Source organism: Carcharodon carcharias, chromosome 5 (genome assembly GCF_017639515.1).
Source record: "Carcharodon carcharias isolate sCarCar2 chromosome 5, sCarCar2.pri, whole genome shotgun sequence".
NCBI classification, from domain to species: Eukaryota; Metazoa; Chordata; class Chondrichthyes; order Lamniformes; family Lamnidae; genus Carcharodon; species Carcharodon carcharias.
The window spans coordinates 139,718,867-139,741,030 of NC_054471.1; the positions used below are offsets into that span (position 1 = coordinate 139,718,867).

The window sequence follows — 22,164 nt, forward strand, 5'->3', positions numbered from 1 at the left end:
GATGATCTGCTTCTATCGCTGCTTGTTTGTCCCTACAACCACACCCCCCCTCCACCTCTCTCTCTCTCTCTCTCCGCCCCCCACACACACACCTTAAACCAGCTTATATTTCAACTCTTTCTTGGACTCGAACTCAAGTTCTGTCGAAGGGTCATGAGGACTCGAAACGTCAACTCTTTTCTTCTCCGCCGATGCTGCCAGACCTGCTGAGTTTTTCCAGGTAATTCTGTTTTTGTTATGCGTTTTTTTGTTATATTCGTTCAAGGGACGTGGCCGTCACTGGCTAGACCAGCAATTATTGCCCAGAGGGCATTTTTAACAGTCAACCATATTGCTATGGGCCTGGAGTCACATGTAGGCCAGACCAGACAAGGATGGCAGATTTCCTTCCCTTTAGAGTTTTAATGAACCAGATGTGTTTTTATAACAGTTGCCAATGGTTTCATGGTCATCATTAGATTTTAGCTCCAGGTTTGTTTTTAAATTCAAATTCCACCATGGTGGGATTTGAACCCAGGTCCCCAGAGCATTACCTCTAGATTACTAGTCCAGTGACAATAGCATTACACCACCGCCTCCCCTATTTTGGGAAGCAACAACACAGTTGAAGACTTTGGAGAGGAACAAGAGGTTGAAGATGGGACAGTAGTTTGCAACGAAGGAGGGGTCAGGGGTTAGTTTCTTGAGAAGATGGGTGATGAGAGCACATTTGATTGAATGGGGCAGAACCAGGGGAGAGAGAACCATTAAAAACACCAGCTAACATGGGAGACAGGAAGGGGAGTTGGATGGTCAATAATTTAGTGGGAATAGGGTTAAAAGATGAGGTAAATTACATGGACAAGATGAGCTGGGACATATAAATGAGGATATGTCCATGACAGGAGATCTACCCTGGAGTATTTACTTCATAAAGTGATATTTCTTTGCCTCCAACATTTGGCTCTTAATTCTAACCTACACTGCTGAAGGTTTGCATTGCATCAGACACATATTTCATACCTTTTTGAGGAGTTTCCAGCAACTCAGAATGACTGGTTTTAACATGTTCATTTAGATCCTCTCCTGAATTTCCTATTAGGCCACAAAAAGGACATTCCGGAGCATCAAATTTCACAGATTCTTCAGAAGTGCTACAAAGTCCATTGTCTTTTGATCCGCTATGGTTGTTATCACATAATGTTTGCTCAGGTTGCCTCCAAACACTTCTTGAAAAATGTCCATTTACAGCTACTGGTTGCATTAATCTTTTAGATTCACTCTTTCTTGTTATGTTTTGTCTAAATGGTCTCTCACAACTAGAAGGTAAAGTAGAGCAAGACATCTGAAGATGTTCGGGTTTTGGCTCTTCCACTTTGTCCACTTCAAGTTCATTTTGTTCTGGAGCTGTTTTATGCTTTAATTGAGCCAACCTATTGGTCTTAAGTGAAGCATCGAGATCCTTTTCTTTATCAGTGGAACAGAGTGTCCTATCATCTACAGGTGTCACTTCACTGTGGGAAGTCTCTATATGGAACATTAATTCATCAAAACTGATCACTGATAGATTACAGATTGGACAATTGTACTCATTTTCTTCATGCATAATAAGAATGTGTGTCCTCATGTCTGGTTCCGACAGGCCACTTTGTCCACAAATATCGCAGGTGAACATGTCGGATCACTGACTTGACACTCTTAGCTATGTAAGAAAAAGAAAAATATCGTGAGATTGTAAATCTGTACAATGCAAAGTGTACAAATATAAAAAATATGTTCTGTAATTTTGATGATGCAACAAATAGGACATATATAATTAAAAGAGTATACCAGTTCCTGTAATGTTATCATGTATAGCTTGTTTTAAAAATAGTAGGGGAAGCGGTGGCATAGTGGTATTGTCACTGGACTAGCTTCCAGAGGACCCCAGTGTAATTCTCTGGGGATCTTGGTTCATGTCCCACCACGGCAGATGATGAAATTTGAATTCAATAAAAATCTGGAATTAAAAGTCTGATGATGACCACAAAACCATTGCCAATTGTTGTAAAAACCCAACTGGTTCGCTAATGCTCTATGGGAAAGGAGATCTGCTGGTCTGACCTACACGTGACTCCGGAGGTCAACAGTCAGAGCAAACTATTAGGTTATATCAGATAACAGTACATAACTTGAAAAAAAGACTTGCATTTATATCACACTTTTCACAACCACCAGACGTCCTAAAGCACTTCACAGCCAATGAAGTATAATCACTTGTGATGTAGGAAAGGTAGCAGTCAATTTGCACACAGCAAGCTCCGACAAACAACAATGTGATAATGCCACATAATCCGTTTTTGTGATATTGCTTGAGGGATAAATATTGGCCAGGACACTAGGGATAACTCTCCAACTCTTTTTCAAAATAATCTCATGGCATCTTGTACCCTCATCTGGGAGGCCAGACGGGATTCTCAGTTTACTGCCTCATACGAACAGTGCAGCACTCACTCTGTACTACACTGGAGTGTCAGCCTTGATTTTTATGCTCAAAAACTTAGATTATTTTTTTGGATTGCTGAACAAAGTGGGTATTTACCTTTAATTAAATCAAGGAGCCCAACAATCTGAAATGTATATATTTAAAAATCAGTCTTAAATGATTTTATCATATGTAGATCTAGACAGCAGACATTAAATGCTTCTTGCCAAAATAGGGATCCTCAAGGTGATCTGGTGACATTGTAGCAGCTTCTAAATGCAGTCTCCATCACCTGAAAAATAAGAGATCTCAAACAGTGATCTTCTTATGTTATTCTATTTCCAGGAATGATCTGTCTAAAACACAATTTATAGGAATAAAGTCAGTCCTACTGAAAAAAAAAATTAAAAGTTAAATATAACTCAGTACAGTTTCTATTGAAAATGCACACAGCTGCACACACACGCTGTGGCAGTAGAGTTATAGATAACACTTAAAAGGCAGTGCAATCTACTGAGTGCTGAATTATACTATATGAGAGCAATTGGGGATGGGCAACAAATGCTGGCCTTGCCAGCAATGCCCACATCCCATGAAAAAAATAAAAACAACAGATACACAGAGAACCAACTATACTTTATATCTATAACACTACTGTATTCAGGCTCCCAATATATTTTAGACCAAGTTAATAATATTTTAACTACATACTGTAGTTATAATTCTTAAAGAATTATATTCTTTAGTTTTACATTACCGATCGTAGGACTTTCAAAAGTCCACCAAGCAGAATATATTTTTATCTTTAAATAAATGCAGCGCTGCAATTACTGTCCACTCCATTGCTGCTTCAGTATCCGAAGAGTGAGAATAGAACTGTGCAATCATCAGTCCCAATTTCTGATCATATGATGGAGGAAAGATCATTGATCAAGCAGCTGAAGATGTTTGGGCCAAAGACAGTGCCCTGAGGAACTCCTGCAGCAACACCCAGGGATTAAGGTTTTTTTTTTAAATTTACTCGAGGTCTAAGCATTGCTGGCAAAGCCAGCATTTATTGCCCATCTGTAATTGCTCTTGAACTGAGCAGCTTGCTAGGTCATTTAAGGGGGCAGTTAAAAGTCAAGCACATTACTGCGGTCGCATGATGGGTTTTTACAACAATCTAGTAGTTTCATGATTATTATTTATGGGACTAGCATATTATTCCAGTTTTATTAACTTTGAACTTGAGTCTCCAGAGCATTAGGCCAGGCCTCTAGAATACTAGTCCATTATGCATAACTAGTCTGTGGGGTAGCTCTCCCAATTTTAGCATGTCCCAGATGTTGGTGAGGAAGACTTTGCAGGGTCAACTGGGTTTGAAGTACCTTTGTCATTTCTGGTGCCTAGGTTTCTCTGCCCAACCTCCTTTACTCCAAGGAGAACAACCCTGACATCCAACTAACATTGTAGCTAAAATTCCCCTATCCCCAGAACGCTTATTCACCATTGTGGGTAGGTGAAGGCACAGTGGTATTATCACTGGTATTCCAGAGACCCAGGGGACCTGGATTCAAATCCCACCACAGCAGATTGTTCAATGAAGCTTGGAATTAAAAGTCTGACAATGACCATGACACCACTGCTGATTGTTGTAAAAACCCATCTAGTTCACTAATGCCCTTTAGAAAAGGAAATCTGCTGTCCTTATCTGGTCTGGCCTCCAGACCCGCAGCGATGTGGTTGACTCTTAAATGCCCTCTGAACAAGAACAATTAGGGATGGGATAGCATACTTTATAAAAAGTGTCCAGAATTAGACACAATAATCTATCTGGGGCCTAAGCAAAGGTTTGGCATAACTTCCTTATTTTTACACTCAATATATGTACTTATGAAACCAAATATCCGAGATGCTTTGTTAACTGCTCCCAATATGTCCTGCCGGAAGAGGGGAACTAACTCACCGTCCAACCCTGTCCCATGGTGTTATCACAGCAACAGCGACTTCGCGTCCTCAAAGACAGTGATTCTGATATATAATTATTCTCAGCCGTCAAGATTAAGACTCAGAAAAAAACAATCAGCACTCAACTCAAAACTTTCCTTACTGATCATAAAACGCTGGTTCCGGTGTTACACCTACTTCTGCCCGCCCTCAACACAGAACCAGTGCGCAGACGCACAACGGTCATCGAGGGCGGAGATAGATCTTATTCATCATCGCGTCACCGCGAAAAGATTCCCCCGCCCCAAACACAGCACTTCCGGCAAGAGTAGTTTCTTGCGAGGATCACTTAATTGCAAAAAAAAGGGAACAATTTAGCATATCCTAAATCTGATATTGCTTTCAATGGAAAGTACGATATTCCCAATATGTTAAAGTAGGGAAGGTGAACTTAGTAGGGTTTTGATTTGAAGAGAGATGCCGGCATGCGGAGCAGCAGGCGTTGCGCAGGCGCAGTTTGTGTCGGTGGCGAGGTGGCTGCTGGGATTGCTGCGCCCGCGCTGCCGCCATATTGTGGGCCCGGGTCTAACGGTCGGTGCGCGAGGGTAAAGCGAGCGGCACCTGCAGGTGAGGCCCCGCCCCCTGCTCCCACCGGCTGCAAACAACCCGGGGTCCTTTATCTGTGGCGCTGGTTGCTATCGGCCGCTCCGGGAATCCGGGCCCCCTTCCTGGCTGCTATCGGCCGCTCCGGGAATCGGGGCCCCGATCCATGACGCTGGCTGCTATCGGCCGCTCCGGGAATCCGGGCCCCCATCAATGACGCTGGCTGCTATCGGCCGCTCCGGGAATCCGGGCCCCCATCCTGGCTGCTATCGGCCGCTCCGGGAATCGGGGCCCCGATCCATGACGCTGGCTGCTATCGGCCGCTCCGGGAATCCGGGCCCCCATCCATGACGCTGGCTGCTATCGGCCGCTCCGGGAATCGGGGTCCCGATCCATGACGCTGGCTGCTATCGGCCGCTCCGGGAATCCGGGCCCCGATCCATGACGCTGGCTGCTGTCGGCCGCTCCGGGAATCCGGGCCACTCTCACTCGCGCCCGCCATTTGCTGCAAGTCCCGGCCTTGAGGGTTTTCCCTCTGAGCCCCGAGTGTTGGGGGTGGCTTGGGACTGGTGGAGGGAAAGTGAAGGGCAGGGGACCTCAGGCTGTAAGTCGCGCCTCCCGTTACCCTCGAACTCTTATATAATTATATTAAATCTATGTTCCCGTTTATTGTCATGTTGATAAATGTAATATAATTGAGGTAGTGGATAGCCTGTTTTGCCCACGCAGGCGATGGAGAGTTTAGGGGTTGGGGGAGGAATCGAAGATGGACATTGGGAAGATACATTGTGTGGATGTTAGGGGCATAGTTGGATCCCTTGCTTGTCCAGGAGTGTGCTAAGGATGGCGTTTAAATTGGAAACAATGGTATTTTGCCTTTTAAAAAAGGAAGTTGAGTACATTGGCACCTTTCAGTGGAAGAGTTTTTTAATCTTTCACGTGACGTGGGCGTCATTAGCTGGACCAGCATTTGTTGCCCATCCCTAATTTCTCTTGAGAAGATGGTGGGGAGCTGCCGCCTTGAATTGCTGCAGTCGATGTGGTGTAAATAGACCCACATGGTTGTTAGGAAGGGAGATAGATGCAGGACCACAAGCTGTGGTCAGATGATGATAAAGGACTAAGAGTGGTGCTATCAAAACATTGTGGTAGTAGTTGTTAGACTAAATGTAACTGTCTTTGTGGAATTAAAGGTTGAGAGTTTTTCTTTGATCCAGAGTAACAAAATATCTATTGTAATGGAAGCTTGTGGTGTAATACTGCTGTTCATTGAGTGGGCTCTGATGGTGCTTTTGCTTCTCAGAGCTCTGACATTGAATTGCAACACAGATTTCTTTCATCTGTTGCCATGGGTACATGAAGTGTGCAAGGCCTGCACTAACATTATTTGAATATTACCAGTTGCAGCAGAAAAGCTCTGGAAGCATCAGAGCAGTTACATTTCAGTTATAGTAGTGTTCAAATTAGAATTCAGGATTTGGAAGTTTGGGGCAGCTCTCAGGTCATTGTGATGGCACCTAGGAGTTATTGAGTGGTATTCAGGGAGCTATGAATTAAGAGAAGTTCAGGAAGTCGGGGAGGGAGGGGATGTGGCAACTGTCTTCCAGGAGGATCAGGAAATAAATTATGAAGCACTACTAGGTCCAAAGTATGGTAGTAATTGGAGGAATGGCATTTAACAGCCTTTTAAGAAGTAGAGCTTCAGGACATTGGAACCCAAATGATAAAACCACAAACCTGATTCTTCATAACTTGTTGGCTTCTTCAACCTGCTCCCATATTCATCTGCCATATTCTTACACTGTTACCTCTTTCCCCATTGCCAGCTGGTTCCTGTCTTTTCACTTTCCTGAAAATCTCAAGCAGAGTGATGCCTATTTTTGTGATTTGCACTCCTTGTTTGCTCCAGGAATAGAAAATTTAATGTGCCTTTAGTGAACTAGTGACTTTTGCAGTCTTTAAATGTAGATTTTCATAAACAGAAATTAATTTGCTTCATGTATTTCTAATTATTTCAGCAGTGATTGCTTTTAAACTGAAATTTCAATGCCAAGTAACCCATCCATTCTCTAAACAGCCTGTTTCTTTGAATTAGAAAAAAGATTCATTGGTTGAGGAACCAAATAGTTAAAACAATTTGCAAAACAACAACACTTGTAATGCATTTTAGATACCTTGCAGCCTTATCTGATCTAACACTTTGAGATTTCAATTTGATTCACTGCCTTTTGAAAAAAGTGATTCTCGAATCCTCGGGATGACAGATACAACCTTTGACTTTGCTTGTTGATGGACAGGTTGCATGCAGGGCAGTTCTACAAATTGAAAATGGCCACAATGTGACAGTGTTGCTCAAACTTCCTCAAGCTGCTAGGAGATTAAATAATCTAACTGAAGTCCAGGCTTTTGAGAGAGGGGACTTAGATCAGGGATGAAGGAGAAAGAAAAATACTAAATTGAAAGTATTAAAATAAGAGAATTCAGTGAATAAATTTAAGCATGTTTTTATGAACTATGTAGCTTTTTGTGTTATTGTTTAAACCTTGACTTTGAAGTTAGAAGCTTCTGTTAATGAAAAAATGGCAAAAACATTCAAAGGCATTTTGAATGATTTGGTTAATTAACAAACTTGTGAAAAATAGTTGGTTCTTTAGTGCTTTTTCTATTAGTGTTTGCATAGTGATTTTCAACATTTATGAAAAAGGATGACTCAAAATTAATATACACAGATACCTATATCTCACTGGATGTTGTTATGCTGTGATAAATCTTTAAAATATTATATTTGTGTTTAAAGTGGATAACTATTAGCTGTGGTTTGCCTGCTTTTACGACAACAACCTTTATCAGATTATATTGTCGACATTTAATTGCAGAAATGGCAAGCCCAGTAAAAGATAACTACAGAATGAAAAGCTACAAGAACAAAGCATTAAACACTCAGGAAATGCGAAGGCGACGAGAGGAAGAGGGAATCCAGCTACGGAAACAGAAAAGGGAAGAGCAGGTGTGTATGTGATAATAGCTCTGAAAACGCGTTTTGATAAATAAACTTGGGTCATGCTTTTCATCTGCTTGCTTTTCTCTGTATTCCAGTTGTTCAAACGCAGAAATGTGGCAGTTCCTGGTGGTGATGAAGCCATGTTTGAAAGCCCCATTCAGGACCCTGATGTAAGCTCTACTGTAGTATCTGTACCAGGGGTAAGTAGAGGAAATAAGTACATTTTTGTGTCTGTTTAACATAGTTTTGAACGACTGAAGTGTTAATGTTCTTAAATGCCTTCAACTGTAGGAAGGTGTAATCACAATGGAAATGGTACAGATGATATTTTCAGAAGATCCCGATCAGCAGCTTGCAGCTACACAGAAGTTTCGGAAATTGCTTTCAAAAGGTGAGAACTTCTTGAATGCTGCGTTTAGAGAAATGGTACAATTTAATGTCACTCTTCTTGATTATAAAAGTGGCTATTGGGTACAGCTGAGGAGTGTATGCGCACACATTGTGAAAGCTGACCAGGCAGGTTGAGAAAATGGCTAATAAAGCATACAGGATACTGGGCTTTATAATTAGAGGCACGGATTACAAAAAAAACAAGGAAGTTATGATGAACCTTTATAAAACAGCGGATCATGCTCAGCTGGACTATCATATCTGGGCACCACACTTTAGGAAGGATGTAAAAGCTTTAGAGAGGGTGCTGTAAAGATTTATGAGAGTTTCTGAGGATGAGGGATATATTGGAGAAGCTGGAGCCTTTCTCTTTCGCAAGGAGAAGGTTGAGAGAAGATTTGTTAGATAAAAATCATGAGGAGCCTGGACAAATTTGATATAGAGAGAAACTGTCCCCTTTGGTGGTTGGTTCGAGAACCAGAGGACACTGACTTAAGGTGATTGGTAAAAGAATCAATGGCAACATAAGGCAAAACCATTTATATGTAGCGAGTTGTTAGGATCAGGAATACACTGCTTGAGGTGTTGTGGGGGCAGATTCAATCATGGCTTTTAAACTAGAATTGCCCAAGCACCTGAAGAAAGAAAATTAGTAGGGCTGTGGGGAAAAGGAGAAGTGGGGCTAGCTGAGTTGTCCTTTCAGCGAGTTGGCACTGGGCCAAATGGCCTCCTATGCTGAAACCATTCTATGAAACTATATGGTATTTTATTATCACTATTGTACCCTTTAAAGTGTGCCCAATAGGTTGATGAGATGCATTTATGTGTGGGTGAATAGAGTTAGCATGCTTTCTGCTTTTGTGTGCTAGTTTGCTTCCCATTTTCAGCCTACACCACAGGCTAACAACGATCCGAAACAGAGAGCCAAATGTGTAAGTCACTCCCTGTCAGTACACAGTCTCTCCATCGGTAGCCCCTCAGCTGTGCCTTCTCATGGCAAGACAAAACTGGGTCCATTGCCGTGACAGGCTAAAGCTTCAGAGGAACTAGCATATGAACACGCCTTGGTAGTCATGAATCAGACTCCCAACTAATAGCTCCAATGCCTTGTGGATACCTCAGGCGACCTAAAGGCTAAGTGAATAAACCCTGGCAAAAAATCTGTAGTGAAGCCAAAAGGTGGACTGATTTCTAAATATTACATCTTTCCAGCAACTCCTGCAACCAAACCAGACCTCATCCCTGGAACCAGAGTACTTGAGCTTTGCTGCTACCACAAACTTTGTATAACTAATATCTTCCCGATAAAATCATGATACAAGGCACCCTGGTGACATCCAAGATCAGAGCATTGCCAACAGCTGGATCTGATCATCACCAGATGTGAGTCTCTGAACAGCACACTCAATGTATGCAGCTACTACAGTGGTAACTGAAATACCTCCCTGGTGTGCAGTAGGGTGAGGATGCATCCCCTTAAGCTTTTTCATTCAAAGCAGAAATGCCGCTCTTGGATCAACAGCCATGCTGTGGTCCCAGATAAAAACTAACAATTCCTCCACTCAAGTGAACAGGCAGTCTCTGGCATTCCCACTCAGTGCAAAAGCGACATGGAATGTACTTCGAGACACCATCTACAATACTGCACACTCAACATTTTTTTATTCATTTAAGGGAGGTGGGTGTCACTGGCTAGACCAGCATATATAGCCTATCCCTAATTGCCCTTGAGAAGGTGGTAGTGAGCTGCCTTCTTGAACTGCTGCAGACCCTGTGGCGTAGGTACTGTTATGGATGGAGTTCCAGGATTTTGACCCAGCAACAGTGAAGGAACGGTGATACATTTCCAAGTCAGAATGATGAGTGGCTTTGAGGGGAACTTGAAGATGGTGATGTTCCCATGCACCTGCTGTTCTTGTCCTTCTAGATGGTAGTGCTCGTAGGTTTGGAAGGTGCTGTTTAAGGAGCCTTGGTGAGTTTCTGCAGTGCATGTTGTAGATGATATACACTCTAGCATTGACGAACAGTGGTAGCAGAGAGTGAATGTTTGTGGAAGGATGCCAATCAAGTGGACTGCTTTGTCCTGGATGGTGTCAAGCTTCTTGAGTAGTGTTGGAGCTCCACTCATCCAGGCAAGTCGAGAGTATTTCATCACACTCATGACTTATGCTTTGTAGATGGTGGGCAGGCTTTTGGAGTCAGGAGGTGAGTTATTCACCGCAGGATTCCTAGCCTCTGACCTGCTCTTGTAGCCACAGTATTTATATGCCTAGTCCAGTTCAGTTTCTGGTCAATGGTAACCCCCAGGATGGTAATGGTAGGGGGGTATTCAGTGATGGTAATGTCATGTTGGAGATGGTCGTCGTCTGGCACGAATGATACTTGCCACTTGTTAGCGCAAGCTTGGATATTGTCCAGGTCTTGCTGCATTTGGACATGGACTGCTTCAGTATCCAAGGAGTTGCAAATGGTGCTGAACCTTGTGCAATCATCAGTGGACATCCCCTTCTGACCTTATGATGGAGGGAAGGTCATTGATGAAGCAGCTGAAGGTGGTTGGGTCTAGGACACCACCCTGAGGAGCTTCTGTAGTGATGTCCTGGATGATTGACATCAAACAACCACAGCCATCTTCCTTGTGCTACATATGACTCCAACCAGCAGAGAGTTTTCACCCTGATTCCCATTGACTCTGGTTTTGCTAGGGCTCCTTGATGCCACACTCTATGAAATGCATCCTTGATGTCAAGGGCAGTCACAGTCTCTTTCTGTTGCTACTTGTTTCCTACTAACTCACCTCTGGAGTTCAGTTTTTCTGTCCATGTTTGAACCAAAGCTCTAATGAGGCCAGAAGCTGAGTGACCCTGGCAGAAGCCAAACTGCGTTTCTTGCTAAGCAAGTGCTGCTTGGTAGCATTTTTGCTAAGCTTTCCATCACTTTACTGATGGAGAGTAGACTGATGGGGTGGTAATTGGCATATAGGAAGGAAGAGCAGCAAAATGCTGACTGGTTCGAGGTTAACAACACTGTGATAGAACCTGTCATTGAGGCCAAGCTGTCTGCTCTCATTAATTACAAGAGCGAGATCTGAATGATAAGATACTGAACACACTAAGAGCTGCTCAATGTAAAGTCAGCAGACTGCTTGGCGGTGTGCCGATGACAGCTGGTTGCAAATTTGTCAGAATATCCAGATGTCCTTTGACAGGGAATGCTAGGGGAATATATGATGAAGGAATCGAAAAGGCAACAGGTCCATCAGCAAAGAAAACTGCTCATATGAAAACAAAGGCAAGGGAAATCAACACCGACTTGAGTTGTACTATGGGCAGAACGTTGTCACCGAGGAAGCTCTCAACACTACAGTGGAGGAGTTTAGCAAAGTTATTGACTTGCTCTTTTTTTATTCTTTCATGGGATGTCACTGGCAAGACCAGCTTTTGTTGGCCATCCCTAATTGTGATTGAACTGAGTGGTGTGTGAGGCAATTTCAGAGGGCAATTAAGAGTCAACCACACTGCTGTGGGTCTGGAGTCAAATGTAGGCCAAACCAGGTAAGAATAGCAGATTTCATTCTCTAAAGGACATTAATGAACCAGATGGGGTTTTGTGACAATAGTTTCATGATCACCATTACTGAGATTAGCTTCCACTTCCAGATTTATTAACTGAATTCAAATTCCAAGTGCCCCAGGATATGCTTGATGCAAAGATTTTGGCTTTTTACAAGGGCAACCACAGCAATTACAACAACTGTCAAGGCATGTCCTTGCTGAGCACCATGGGAAAAGTACTTGCCCATGTTGTCCTTGTCCGACTGCAGATCTGGCTGAGTGCATCTGTCTCAATTCAGTATGGTTTCTGAAGTGGAAGATCGACAACTGACGTGTTCTTCAGTCTGGTAACTGCAAGAGAAATGCCGTGAACAAAGGAGACCACTATGTATTGCCTTCATCGATCTCACCAAAGCATTTGACCATGTGAGCACAAACAATTTAAGCTGCTGAAGAAAATTGGCTGCCTGCCGAAAGCTGCTCAATGTGGTCTCCACTTTCCATAACATGATGTGAATGGTCTGGTATGACGGAGCAACACCGGAATCCTTTGAGATCTGCTGTTGGGTCAAACAGGCTTTAGGTCTGGCACTGACACACAATGACATATTCTTCTTTTTGCTGCTTTCATATGCATTCAGCTCATCTATGGAGGGTGTCTACTTATATACCAGAATTGACGAAAAGCTGCCCAACCTTGCTCAACTGAAATCCAAGATAAAGGTGTGCCAAGTCCTCCTCAGAGTTATGCTGACGACGCTGCATTAACATTCTATACTGAGGAACACCAGCAGCAAATAGCGACTCTCGCATCTATAAAGAGCTTGATTTGATCATCAACATCAGGAAGACAAATATTGTCATCTATCAGCATTGACAGTGTGACATTGGAGGTTGTTGATAACTTCACATATCTTGGCTCTACAATCACCAACAATCTGTCAGTTGATGCTCAACTCAACACGTGCATTGCAAAAGCTTCAGCTGTTAACATCCAAGCTGAGTAAGCAAGTGTCTTGACCGAGAACACCAAACTGTGCGTCTACTAAGCCTGCATCCCCTCTGCACTCTAAAATGGTGAGACCCAGACAACATGTATAGGCAGGGGAAACGGTTGAATAGTTTCCACCTTCACTGTCGCACATGTATCCCCAGCATCTCTTAGCAGGACAAGATTACCAACTCGGAGGTCCTACAGTATACTAATTCCATCAGCATGCACTCATTGCTAAGCCAGTGACGTCTTTGAATTTGAAATATAAATTTTTTTGATTTTTTTTGTGTTTATTAATTCGTGGGATGTAGGTATTGCGGACAAAGCATTTATTCCCATTTCTGTTGCTACTTGTTTCCTACTAAAACGGATAACAAAAGTTCCTGCTTGCCCATTTCTTGGTGTTTGACAGCTGTCAATGTTTAACATTTATAATTTGACAGTAACAAATTGAAGCTTTTAGTTAATGGGCACCTGCAGAACTCACCTTTGGATTAATTGGACAGACACTGCTTTGGAAATCTACTGGCTTTAGGGGGATGAGTTGGGGAGGGAGCATTGGGAGGAAGCCCACGAAAATGGGATCTAAACTGTCCTCTTACCCCACCATTCACCATATTATGGATCTTTGGCAGCTCATTTAGAATCTTGGGTGTCTTCCCCATTGTCAACTGGCTCTTGTCTTTGATTTTATCAAATTTTAAAAAAACCTGCTGCTTAAAATAAATGGACAGAAGATTACTAGCTGGGACAATGCAATGCCTCAAAAACGCAAGCAGTATATTCATATTTTAGTGCATTTTTGCATTAAAACCAACTTACAGTCTTTAATAATAAATGTTTCTGTGAACAAGGACATAATAGATTCATTTTAGTATCCAAACTTTTATGTTTATTAATACAATACGCCTTGTCATCTTTTCATTAAAAAGTCCTTTGGTTTTTCCCTTTTTTTGTCCTTAATTAACCTCGCCATTCCTTTAACTATCCTTTTCCTTTTTTACATTATGATGTGTGCCAGACAGACCAAATCCACAAGGGAAACTTGGTCGCGCTATGCAAATGTTTTGCAATTTGTATTTATTACGAGAAGATGGGTGCACTGAACTCAGAAGTAGTGCGTCCACCAAGATCTTCAGAGGTTTTAAAAATTAAATTAGAATATTTATTAACAATAAAAAAGATTTCAAACACATAAGACTACAATTACTACTATAATAATTCCTAAAATTTCTAATTAACCAGATACACTTTAAGGCAACAGTCCAAAATAGATTTTGGATTTAAAACAGAACCAGCAAGTTAACACAGTACCCACTTGGCAGTGAAATTTAAAATGCCTTCCCCAACTTCAGTTACTTTACATAGCAGACTTATACACAAATGGCTGGAGGCTTCTTGAAGGCTGTTTCTCTCAGTCCTGTTAGATCTTACATGGCCTTCTCCCACGTAGCCTTTCATTCTCCTTTATGTATGTTTCTCTCTTAATATGTAAAATATTGTTCTATATGTCTTTGAAACTGTATCTTATATATAAAAGCTTTATGTTGCCAATAGCGTCAGTAACTTTTGGGAAAAATAAACATGTTCCTTAGCCTTGCTTATCTGGCTAGTTGTAAATGGACTAACATCCCTTTGAAATCCAAACAATCCCTTCATTTATCTAAAAAAAAAATGCAAATTCCCCTCACACCTTGCATGCTAAGCCAGCATCCATGTTTACTCATTGGCATTTCGAACACATTTCTACACCTAGCTTCTTTTAATAATTTCAAGCTTATAGTCTACTTGACTCTAAATGTAATTAAATCACATAAAACCAACTATACTTACACCCATAAACCTACTTCACCATAAACCAGAAAAATATTATGAAAATTATATTTTGTAACAAAATGTATATAAAAATAAACAAAAATAACTGGAAAAACTCAGCAGGTCTGACAGCATCTGCAGGGAGGAACACAGTTAACGTTTCGAGTCCGAATGACTCTTCATCAGTTCTGTTTTTGTTTTTGTTTCAGATTTCCAGCATCTGCAGTATTTTGCTTCTATCTTAGTACATAAAAAGATCTTTGGGTTCCTTTTTATGTTACCTGATAATGTTTACGTGTTCTCTTTTCCCTTCCTGTATCCTTTTTCAGTTTTCCTGGCACCCTTTGCATGGTGTTTTGCATAATGTATTCTATACCTGTCAATTATTGTGAACCTTTTTCTATTCTATTTTCTATTTCCAGTGAGCTCTAGCTTTAAATGTTTCATCTTTCTTCTGGTTGGGAAATCTCAGCTGAAATTTAGTTCATGCAGCGTTCTTCTCCATTTTTCATTTTGAAAATACGTGTTTTCAACATAAAAAAAAATGCATGTTTGACAATTAGATTTGCTAATTGAATGTCTTTCTTTTAATACCTCCATTGCATTTTTTTTACTTGACTGACAGCCTGATTCAAACATGAGCTTAGATTGAATAGTTTAAACCCACAACAGGTTATTTTAATCACTGCTGCTTTCTGAGCATGTGCAGATTGCCAAATTTCACAGCAAATACCCTGTGTCAGCAGGACTGCAGGAAAGACGTCCGTGTCCTGTGAGGATTTGAGAGTTGTTTCAGCTTTTCCAAAAGGCTTTGTTGCCGGAGATCACCGGTAACGGTTATTGGCTTACTACACAGGAGAAGAGTCAATTCTCTCTTAACTCTAAACTCGCTTTATTCACGTTGTTAAATTATCTACATATAGCTTATACTTTTTGTTAAATATAGACGTGCAGTTTACAGCAGGTTATATAGTTTTATACCCAAAACTAGGATCTAAACGCTCACCCAGTAGGTTTCTCTGACTCTTCCTGAGTGATCACAGAATACAAAAGCTAGTACCCGAAAAGGAGAGCTGCCGCTGGCCAGGCATCTGTTCTCTCTCTCTTGCATCTCTACGTTGCTGACGTAGGTTCTTCTGCTTCTGCGATGGTTGGTCTCCGGAGTCTTGCTGCCCCATGCCCAATATCCTATCAGTAATATACTGAATCGTATCTCTTCAAGCTGTGCTGTCTCGCTTCCCATTGGTTTAGGCTTGCTTGCCTGATCTTTGGCATCTTCTCCATTGACTCTGTTCCAAGACTTGCAGGATCACCTCGTTCCCCCTTTTCTAAATAAGGACTCAGCACATTTCCTTTGGCTTCAAGACAGTTAGCTACTTTGAAACCGGTTCTAGCCAGTTTGGACCCAGTGACTGGACTCGGGTTTCAAAAGTTACTCAAGCCAGCAACTGGACTCAGGTCACTTCAGGTCAAAAGTTGCTTTTGCCTGTGTCAACAATTCAGCTGCAACCTCTGGCCAACAGCTTTGAAACAAAAGTACTTTGTTAACCCTTCCTGGAATATGAAATGTCTTTGGTGTCCATTCATTATAGATGAGTCCACAAATTATGCTGCACCCAGGCACAAGACTATGAGCAGGAGAGCTTTTGGAATTAAAGGAATACAATAACTATCTCTAGTTTTCCCATAGGTTGTGCTGAAATTATCCTTGCAGAATCCATCCAATCCTAAATATAGCAATGAAATCCTAATTCAATCTTAATGAATTGTCTCCTTGTAAATTTCAGGTTTTTGAGAGTTATTGCATTGTCTCCTTATCTCCATCAATTCAGTGAGATTGCTGCCTCCATTCAAAATAGCCACTAAGACTTTTTAGTGAATCAAAAATCAGAGTAATTGGGGTAATCCCTATTTCTCCAATTAGTCATTTGGTACTACAGAACTTGATTGCTGAAAAAAGAGACTTATCGAAGCTTTTTAATCTTGTGCTCATCAGGACACTTTGCAAGAATGCCAACATCAGGAAAAATCAAGTTTATGCAGTGCGAGAAGAGTCTGCTGATTGGTTGGCAAGTGGACTCGGGTAGAGGTGTTGCTATGGAGTATGCACCAGTGATGGTGACTGACAACTGCCAAGCATTGTTTGAAATTTCAACCAGGCAGCTTGACCCTGATTGGTCAAGTCAAGGCATTGCTCTGAGGAATGAATCAGAATGAATGGCTGTCACTTATTTTGTTTAGCTGAAACAAGCAGTGTGTGTGTACATGTCCTTTCTGTCTGCAAAGAACAGGGTCCTGTGTGTTAATACATGTAGCTTCCAGTATGTGCAAATGCGCCATGCTGCGAGTCTGACAATTATAAATTGATTGTCAGCATAATTCTTAGCACACTGTGGGTTATTTAGCAAATGTCCAACTGTGGATTCATACCTAATGTTGGGTAGTATATTTTGAGTTTTGCGAGCACGGACTGATTGGATACGGTCTGTACCTTGCCTGTTGCAAACAGGGGCTGGGATATGCTGTTCCAGCATAAATTGTTGTTTTCCCATTTATATTGGTATCCTTGCGCAGTGTTCTGATGAGAGCAAGACGAAAATCTTCGACATATCTCTCTTTTCAGCAATTTCTCCAATTAATTTTTTTAGTTGTCTGTCGAATAGCTTAGTGTGAATTATCATTTATCTGATCTGACTGATGTCAGACAGTGGCTGAGTTTTTGTGACTGTTAAAGTATTGATGATTCATATGACCAAATTAATCTGCAATTCTGTCCCTGTGCTTTTTAAAGTAAAATGGATGCTTCAAGCTATTAAGAAAGAGTTCAGTTTCCTACAAATAGTTACATACGGTACTGAAATTATTTTTTACTATGATCTGTATGTCCTAAAACAGGATGACTGGAGTTGTGGCAAGTGGCATTCTGGATTTTACTTTGTTTTATAATTTTTTCCCTTCCAGAACCTAATCCTCCCATAGATGAGGTCATAAATACACCTGGTATTGTGCCGAGATTTGTGGAGTTTTTGAAGAGGAATGAGAATTTTACCCTCCAAGTGAGTATTTTTATAAAAAAATAAGATGTTTGTGTTTGCTAGTGAATCTCAAGATATTGCACTGTATGGCAACCTTAATACAACAATTTAATGTGCCTGCTGCAGGAGAATGTATTTGCACTTTAAAACAGATGTGCATATTTTTGTGTGCCTTGCTAGAAATTGTGTTTAAAATCTATGGTCAGCTACATGCTTCAACTATCATACGAGCTTGCATCAAAGTGATCAGATCCATGTAATCCGTGTACTGCAGTTGAAATTGTTGAAGAAACCCACTGTTCAGCTCTATTTCAAGACTGCAGTTTTGAGAGTAATTGGGATAGCTCCTTGAAATTATGTCAGTTCACTGATCCTATTGCATGACATCAGATACATTTGAACAGCATTTAACGGCAAATCTTATCACCAACAAATTGTTTTGCTGTCAAACTAAATATGCAAACAGCTAACACAAGTACAGCAGATGATGGAAATCTGAAATCTAAAAGCAGAAAATGCTGGAATTTTATTTGTACGTAGGATGTGTGTGTGGCTGGCTTGGCCAGCTTTTATTGCTTAACCCTAATTGCCCTTGCAAAGGTGGTGGTGAGCTGCCGCTTTGAACTGCTGCAGTCCATGTGTTGTATGAACATCCACAGTGCTATTAGGAAGGAAGTTCCTGGATTTTGACCCAGTGACAGTAAAGGAACGGCGATATAGTTCCAAGTCAGGATGGTGTGTGACTTGGAGGGGAACTTGCAGTTGATGGTGTTCCCATGTATCTCAGCACACCTGGAAATACTCAGCATGTTATGCAGCATCTGTGGAAGGTGAAGCAGGACTAAGGTTTCAGCTCTGGGACTTTGCAAACAGATGAATTGAGAACCGTTCTGCGACACTTGTAAGTAGAGGTGGCACTCAATATTGTGAATTAAGTTGCAACTTGAGCATCAAGGGAACAGTATAAAGAAAACAACTTGCATGAATGTAACAACTTTTTATAATTTGCATGGTGGTTCACTGATAGTTGTAGGACACAAATGATGCCAAGCCAAGAACACACAGATTGTGGGTGGGGAGGGGACTAAAAGCTTCGCCTGAAGACCAAGAGAGTCTAAAAGGAATTTTTGAGAGAAATTTAAAAAGGGAAGAGGGATGAAAAGGTTTATAGTAAGGGGAAATAAAGGATGTAGGCAGCTGAAGGCTTTGCAATCATGATGGGGACTAGACAAAAGGCTGGGGTGGGAAGAATGGAGTGTTGGACAAGGTAGCCATAGGGCTGGATGAAATTTCAGAGGTTGGGTGGTGTTTGCCTTAAGAAATGTAAAGATGAAGTTGTGTGTCACAGTTCATGTACATCAAGTTTAGACAAGTTGGAGTTTCTGGAGTAGGGAGGTTAGCAGTAAAAGAATCAGAAAAGTCAAGTCTGGCATTTCTACAGATGTATAAGGAGTTAGGGACTAGGATGGACAATATTGAAGAGATAAAGATAGAATCAAGCTCTCCACAGCATGCCAAATTCATAATAGAGTAGTTCAGAATTCCCAATGTTGGGTTGAAGGAAGTTTCAATTTGTCTGGGGCTGAATGTTAGACACGTAGCCTTACTGCATAGAGGTTGTGAGAAGTAGAGCTGGCCATCAACATACATATGAAAAATTACCCTGTACCTACCAATGATGTGTTGGGAAATCAGACATGAGAAAGAGGACGACAAATGATAGACCCGGTGACTGTGTGTGGGAGGCAAGAGAGGCAGCTCTTTTCCTTAATTCAGTATTCATTATCCCCGGTAATATCTTTGCAAAAGCCTTCTGAAAATCCACACCCACCACATCTACCTTTTCCCATCTACCATATAGTTGTCTTTTCAAACAATGTTTAGGTTTGTCGAGCAAAATTTCCCTTCTAACTCCTGTGTTGGCTGCTATTAATTATTTTTGCTTCATCTACATATTTAATAGTTCAATTTTTTAAAATTAAAAGATTCCAAAATTTTCTACGATATTGTTAAATTAACCAACTTGTAATTACCCATGTTGGCTTTGTCTTCCATTATGAAGATGGGTATCGTATTAGCCACTGTCCTGACCTCTGCATATCTGTTCTCAATAGAACCCTGAAATGTAAATCCTAGGGCCTTTGTTATTTTTTCCCCCGTTTCCTTTGGGACCCTGGTGTTTGTACCTCTTTCACATTTCTTTTAAATTTTCCATTTCCTTTCTATTTTCTATTCCTGGTTTGCCAGTTTATTAGCTCCCTTCCTACATAAGACTTAAGAGCAACAGTAGGTCTTTGATCCTGCGCCACCATTTGATAAATTCATGGCTGATCTGGTTGTGGTCTCAACTCCACTTTCCTTTTTGCCCCCTATAACTCTTGACTCCCTTGTCTATCACAAATCTATTTAACTTCACCTTGAATAATTTCAATGACCCAGCTTCCACTGCTTTCTGCGCAAGAGAATTGTACAGACTACTGACCCTGTAAGGGAAAAAAAGCAATTCTCCTCCCTTCTGTCTTAAAAGGAAGATCTCTTATTCTTAAAAACTGTGTCCTAGTTCTACTCTACTCCACAAGAGGAAGCTTCCTCCTAGTATCCACCCTATCAAGTCCTCGCAGGATCTTATGTTTCAATAAGATCACCTCCCATTCTTCTAATCCCCAATGGGTAGAGCCAATCTGATCAACCTTTCTCCATAAAATAAGCCATTCATCCCAGGAATGAGTCGAGTGAACTCCCTCTGTACTGCTTCCGATGCAATTATACCCTTTTTCAAATGAGACCAAAACTGTACATGTTTACATGTAGCCCACCCTTGCAGAATAGTTCCAATCTTCAGAATAGGTGTCCATACCCTATATAAAACTATTTTTCCTGATGCCAGTCCTCTAACCATATGTTGAGTTTTTTAATGTTCTTAACCTTCTCCATTCTAGCACATGCCTGGGGAGTAGTCCAGTACCCAGAACTGGACAAATTTAATCTAGTCTAACCAATGTCTTATACAAATTCTTGCTTTTATATTCATTGTCTTTTTGTCTAAACCCCAGAATCCCAGCTTTTATTTAATGGCCTCTTCTGTTTAAGCTTTCAATTTTAAAAAAATCATGTTTCTCTAGATTCATCCACTTTTAAGAAACTTAAAGCATTCAGCTTTCCCATTGATGATAAGCCTATTGAGTGGCACTTTATCAAACAACTGAACCTAGATATATGACATGCATAACATTCCAGGAATACTTTCTTCAAAAGTATCAATCAAAAACTTGCTCTTGATCAGTCTGTGTTTGTAACATTTTTTATTTTGAGGTGATGATGGACTTCTTGCTGTTTATTTCAGTGTTCCTGCAATTTGTTTGTATTTTATGGTGTGTTTGGTACTTAACTTTTTTTGCAAAATGTACCACAACACTTGAATGAACAAAGTGACCACTTAAAAGATTAAATTCATTTTTAAAAAGAAACTATTTATTTTGGCTTTTTCCTTTGAATGGGAAAAAAGTACACTATTGGTGGATATTGTTTTATTGTAAAGTATTTACTTTTGCAGTGAGGAAAGTGGTTGGTAGGCAGCAGAATTTTAGAACAATGGGTATTGTTCATCAGCCAGATGGTTTTCTATGGCCACTCAGACTTTTAAGGTTAACAACTTCAGATGTTTCTGTTACAGGCCTCTTTCTAATGCCATCCTGAACCTAATGACAAATGTTTCTGTCAAACATTGTATTGCACTGACTTCTGAATTTTTCTTTCTGGCTCATTTTTAAATTTAGTCTTAGTGCAGCCAACCCAGTAAAAGTTTTACATTTTTATACCTCCAACCTCATGAAAGCAATCTTGAGAATCATGTGTTTCTATGCTGTAGATACTTTATTTTATAGAATTATAGATATGCTGTGACTTCCAGTGCAAAGTTGCTAGTATTGCATAATTAATTAGAATGAAATGTTTGTCTTGCCCTGAATACAGAAAATACATGTGCAAGAATAGCAAACTGAAATTGGTGCCTTATTAATGCTTTAAGTAATGGCAGAAGAGCTACAGTAATCCATTGGATTGTTAACTTTTGTGCTTTTTTTAAATCTGCAGTTTGAGGCTGCATGGGCTTTAACAAACATTGCTTCTGGAACATTTCTCCATACTAAAGTAGTTATAGAAGCTGATGCCGTTCCTATCTTCATTGAGCTACTTAAGTCCGAATACGAGGATGTGCAAGAACAGGTATTCTCTCTCTTCTGTATATATTATTTAATTCCTATACATATTTTTTATATCTAATTCATTCTTTTTGAAGAGTCAAGTGATATTGATCTTTTTGGTGGTGTTGGAGGGGAAAATTTACGTTGTAGAAATTATGTGCAGTTTTGGTTTCTTAATTATGTCACATTATGAATATT

The 22,164-nt window shown here is 40.7% G+C and overlaps 2 protein-coding genes across 10 annotated transcripts in view; one reads left to right on the forward strand and one right to left on the reverse strand.

Annotated features, from left to right (window-relative positions):
* LOC121277613 (zinc finger containing ubiquitin peptidase 1) overlaps positions 1-4,695 on the reverse strand; it is a 39,589-nt gene extending 34,894 nt beyond the window's left edge. For 2 of the 7 annotated variants that reach the window (XM_041187163.1, XM_041187164.1), the window contains exons 1-3: positions 4,392-4,690; positions 2,561-2,735; positions 1,003-1,681 (exon numbers count right to left, since the gene is read on the reverse strand). In XM_041187163.1, the coding sequence (XP_041043097.1) occupies positions 1,003-1,654 (652 nt within the window). In that variant the 5' untranslated portion in view covers positions 1,655-1,681; positions 2,561-2,735; positions 4,392-4,690. Of the gene's footprint in view, positions 1-1,002; positions 1,682-2,560; positions 2,736-4,391 lie in introns of all 7 variants that reach the window. The other 5 variants (XM_041187165.1, XM_041187166.1, XM_041187162.1 and 2 more) reach the window with 5 other exon arrangements.
* Positions 4,696-4,900: 205 nt separating this feature from the next.
* kpna5 (karyopherin alpha 5 (importin alpha 6)) overlaps positions 4,901-22,164 on the forward strand; it is a 40,497-nt gene continuing 23,233 nt past the window's right edge. The window contains exons 1-6 of one of the 3 annotated variants that reach the window (XM_041187168.1): positions 4,901-4,999; positions 7,852-7,982; positions 8,072-8,176; positions 8,268-8,367; positions 17,691-17,785; positions 21,857-21,988. In XM_041187168.1, coding sequence (XP_041043102.1) covers positions 7,854-7,982; positions 8,072-8,176; positions 8,268-8,367; positions 17,691-17,785; positions 21,857-21,988 — 561 coding nt within the window. In that variant the 5' untranslated portion in view covers positions 4,901-4,999; positions 7,852-7,853. Of the gene's footprint in view, positions 5,000-5,071; positions 5,580-7,851; positions 7,983-8,071; positions 8,177-8,267; positions 8,368-17,690; positions 17,786-21,856; positions 21,989-22,164 lie in introns of those variants that run through there. The other 2 variants (XM_041187167.1, XM_041187169.1) reach the window with 2 other exon arrangements.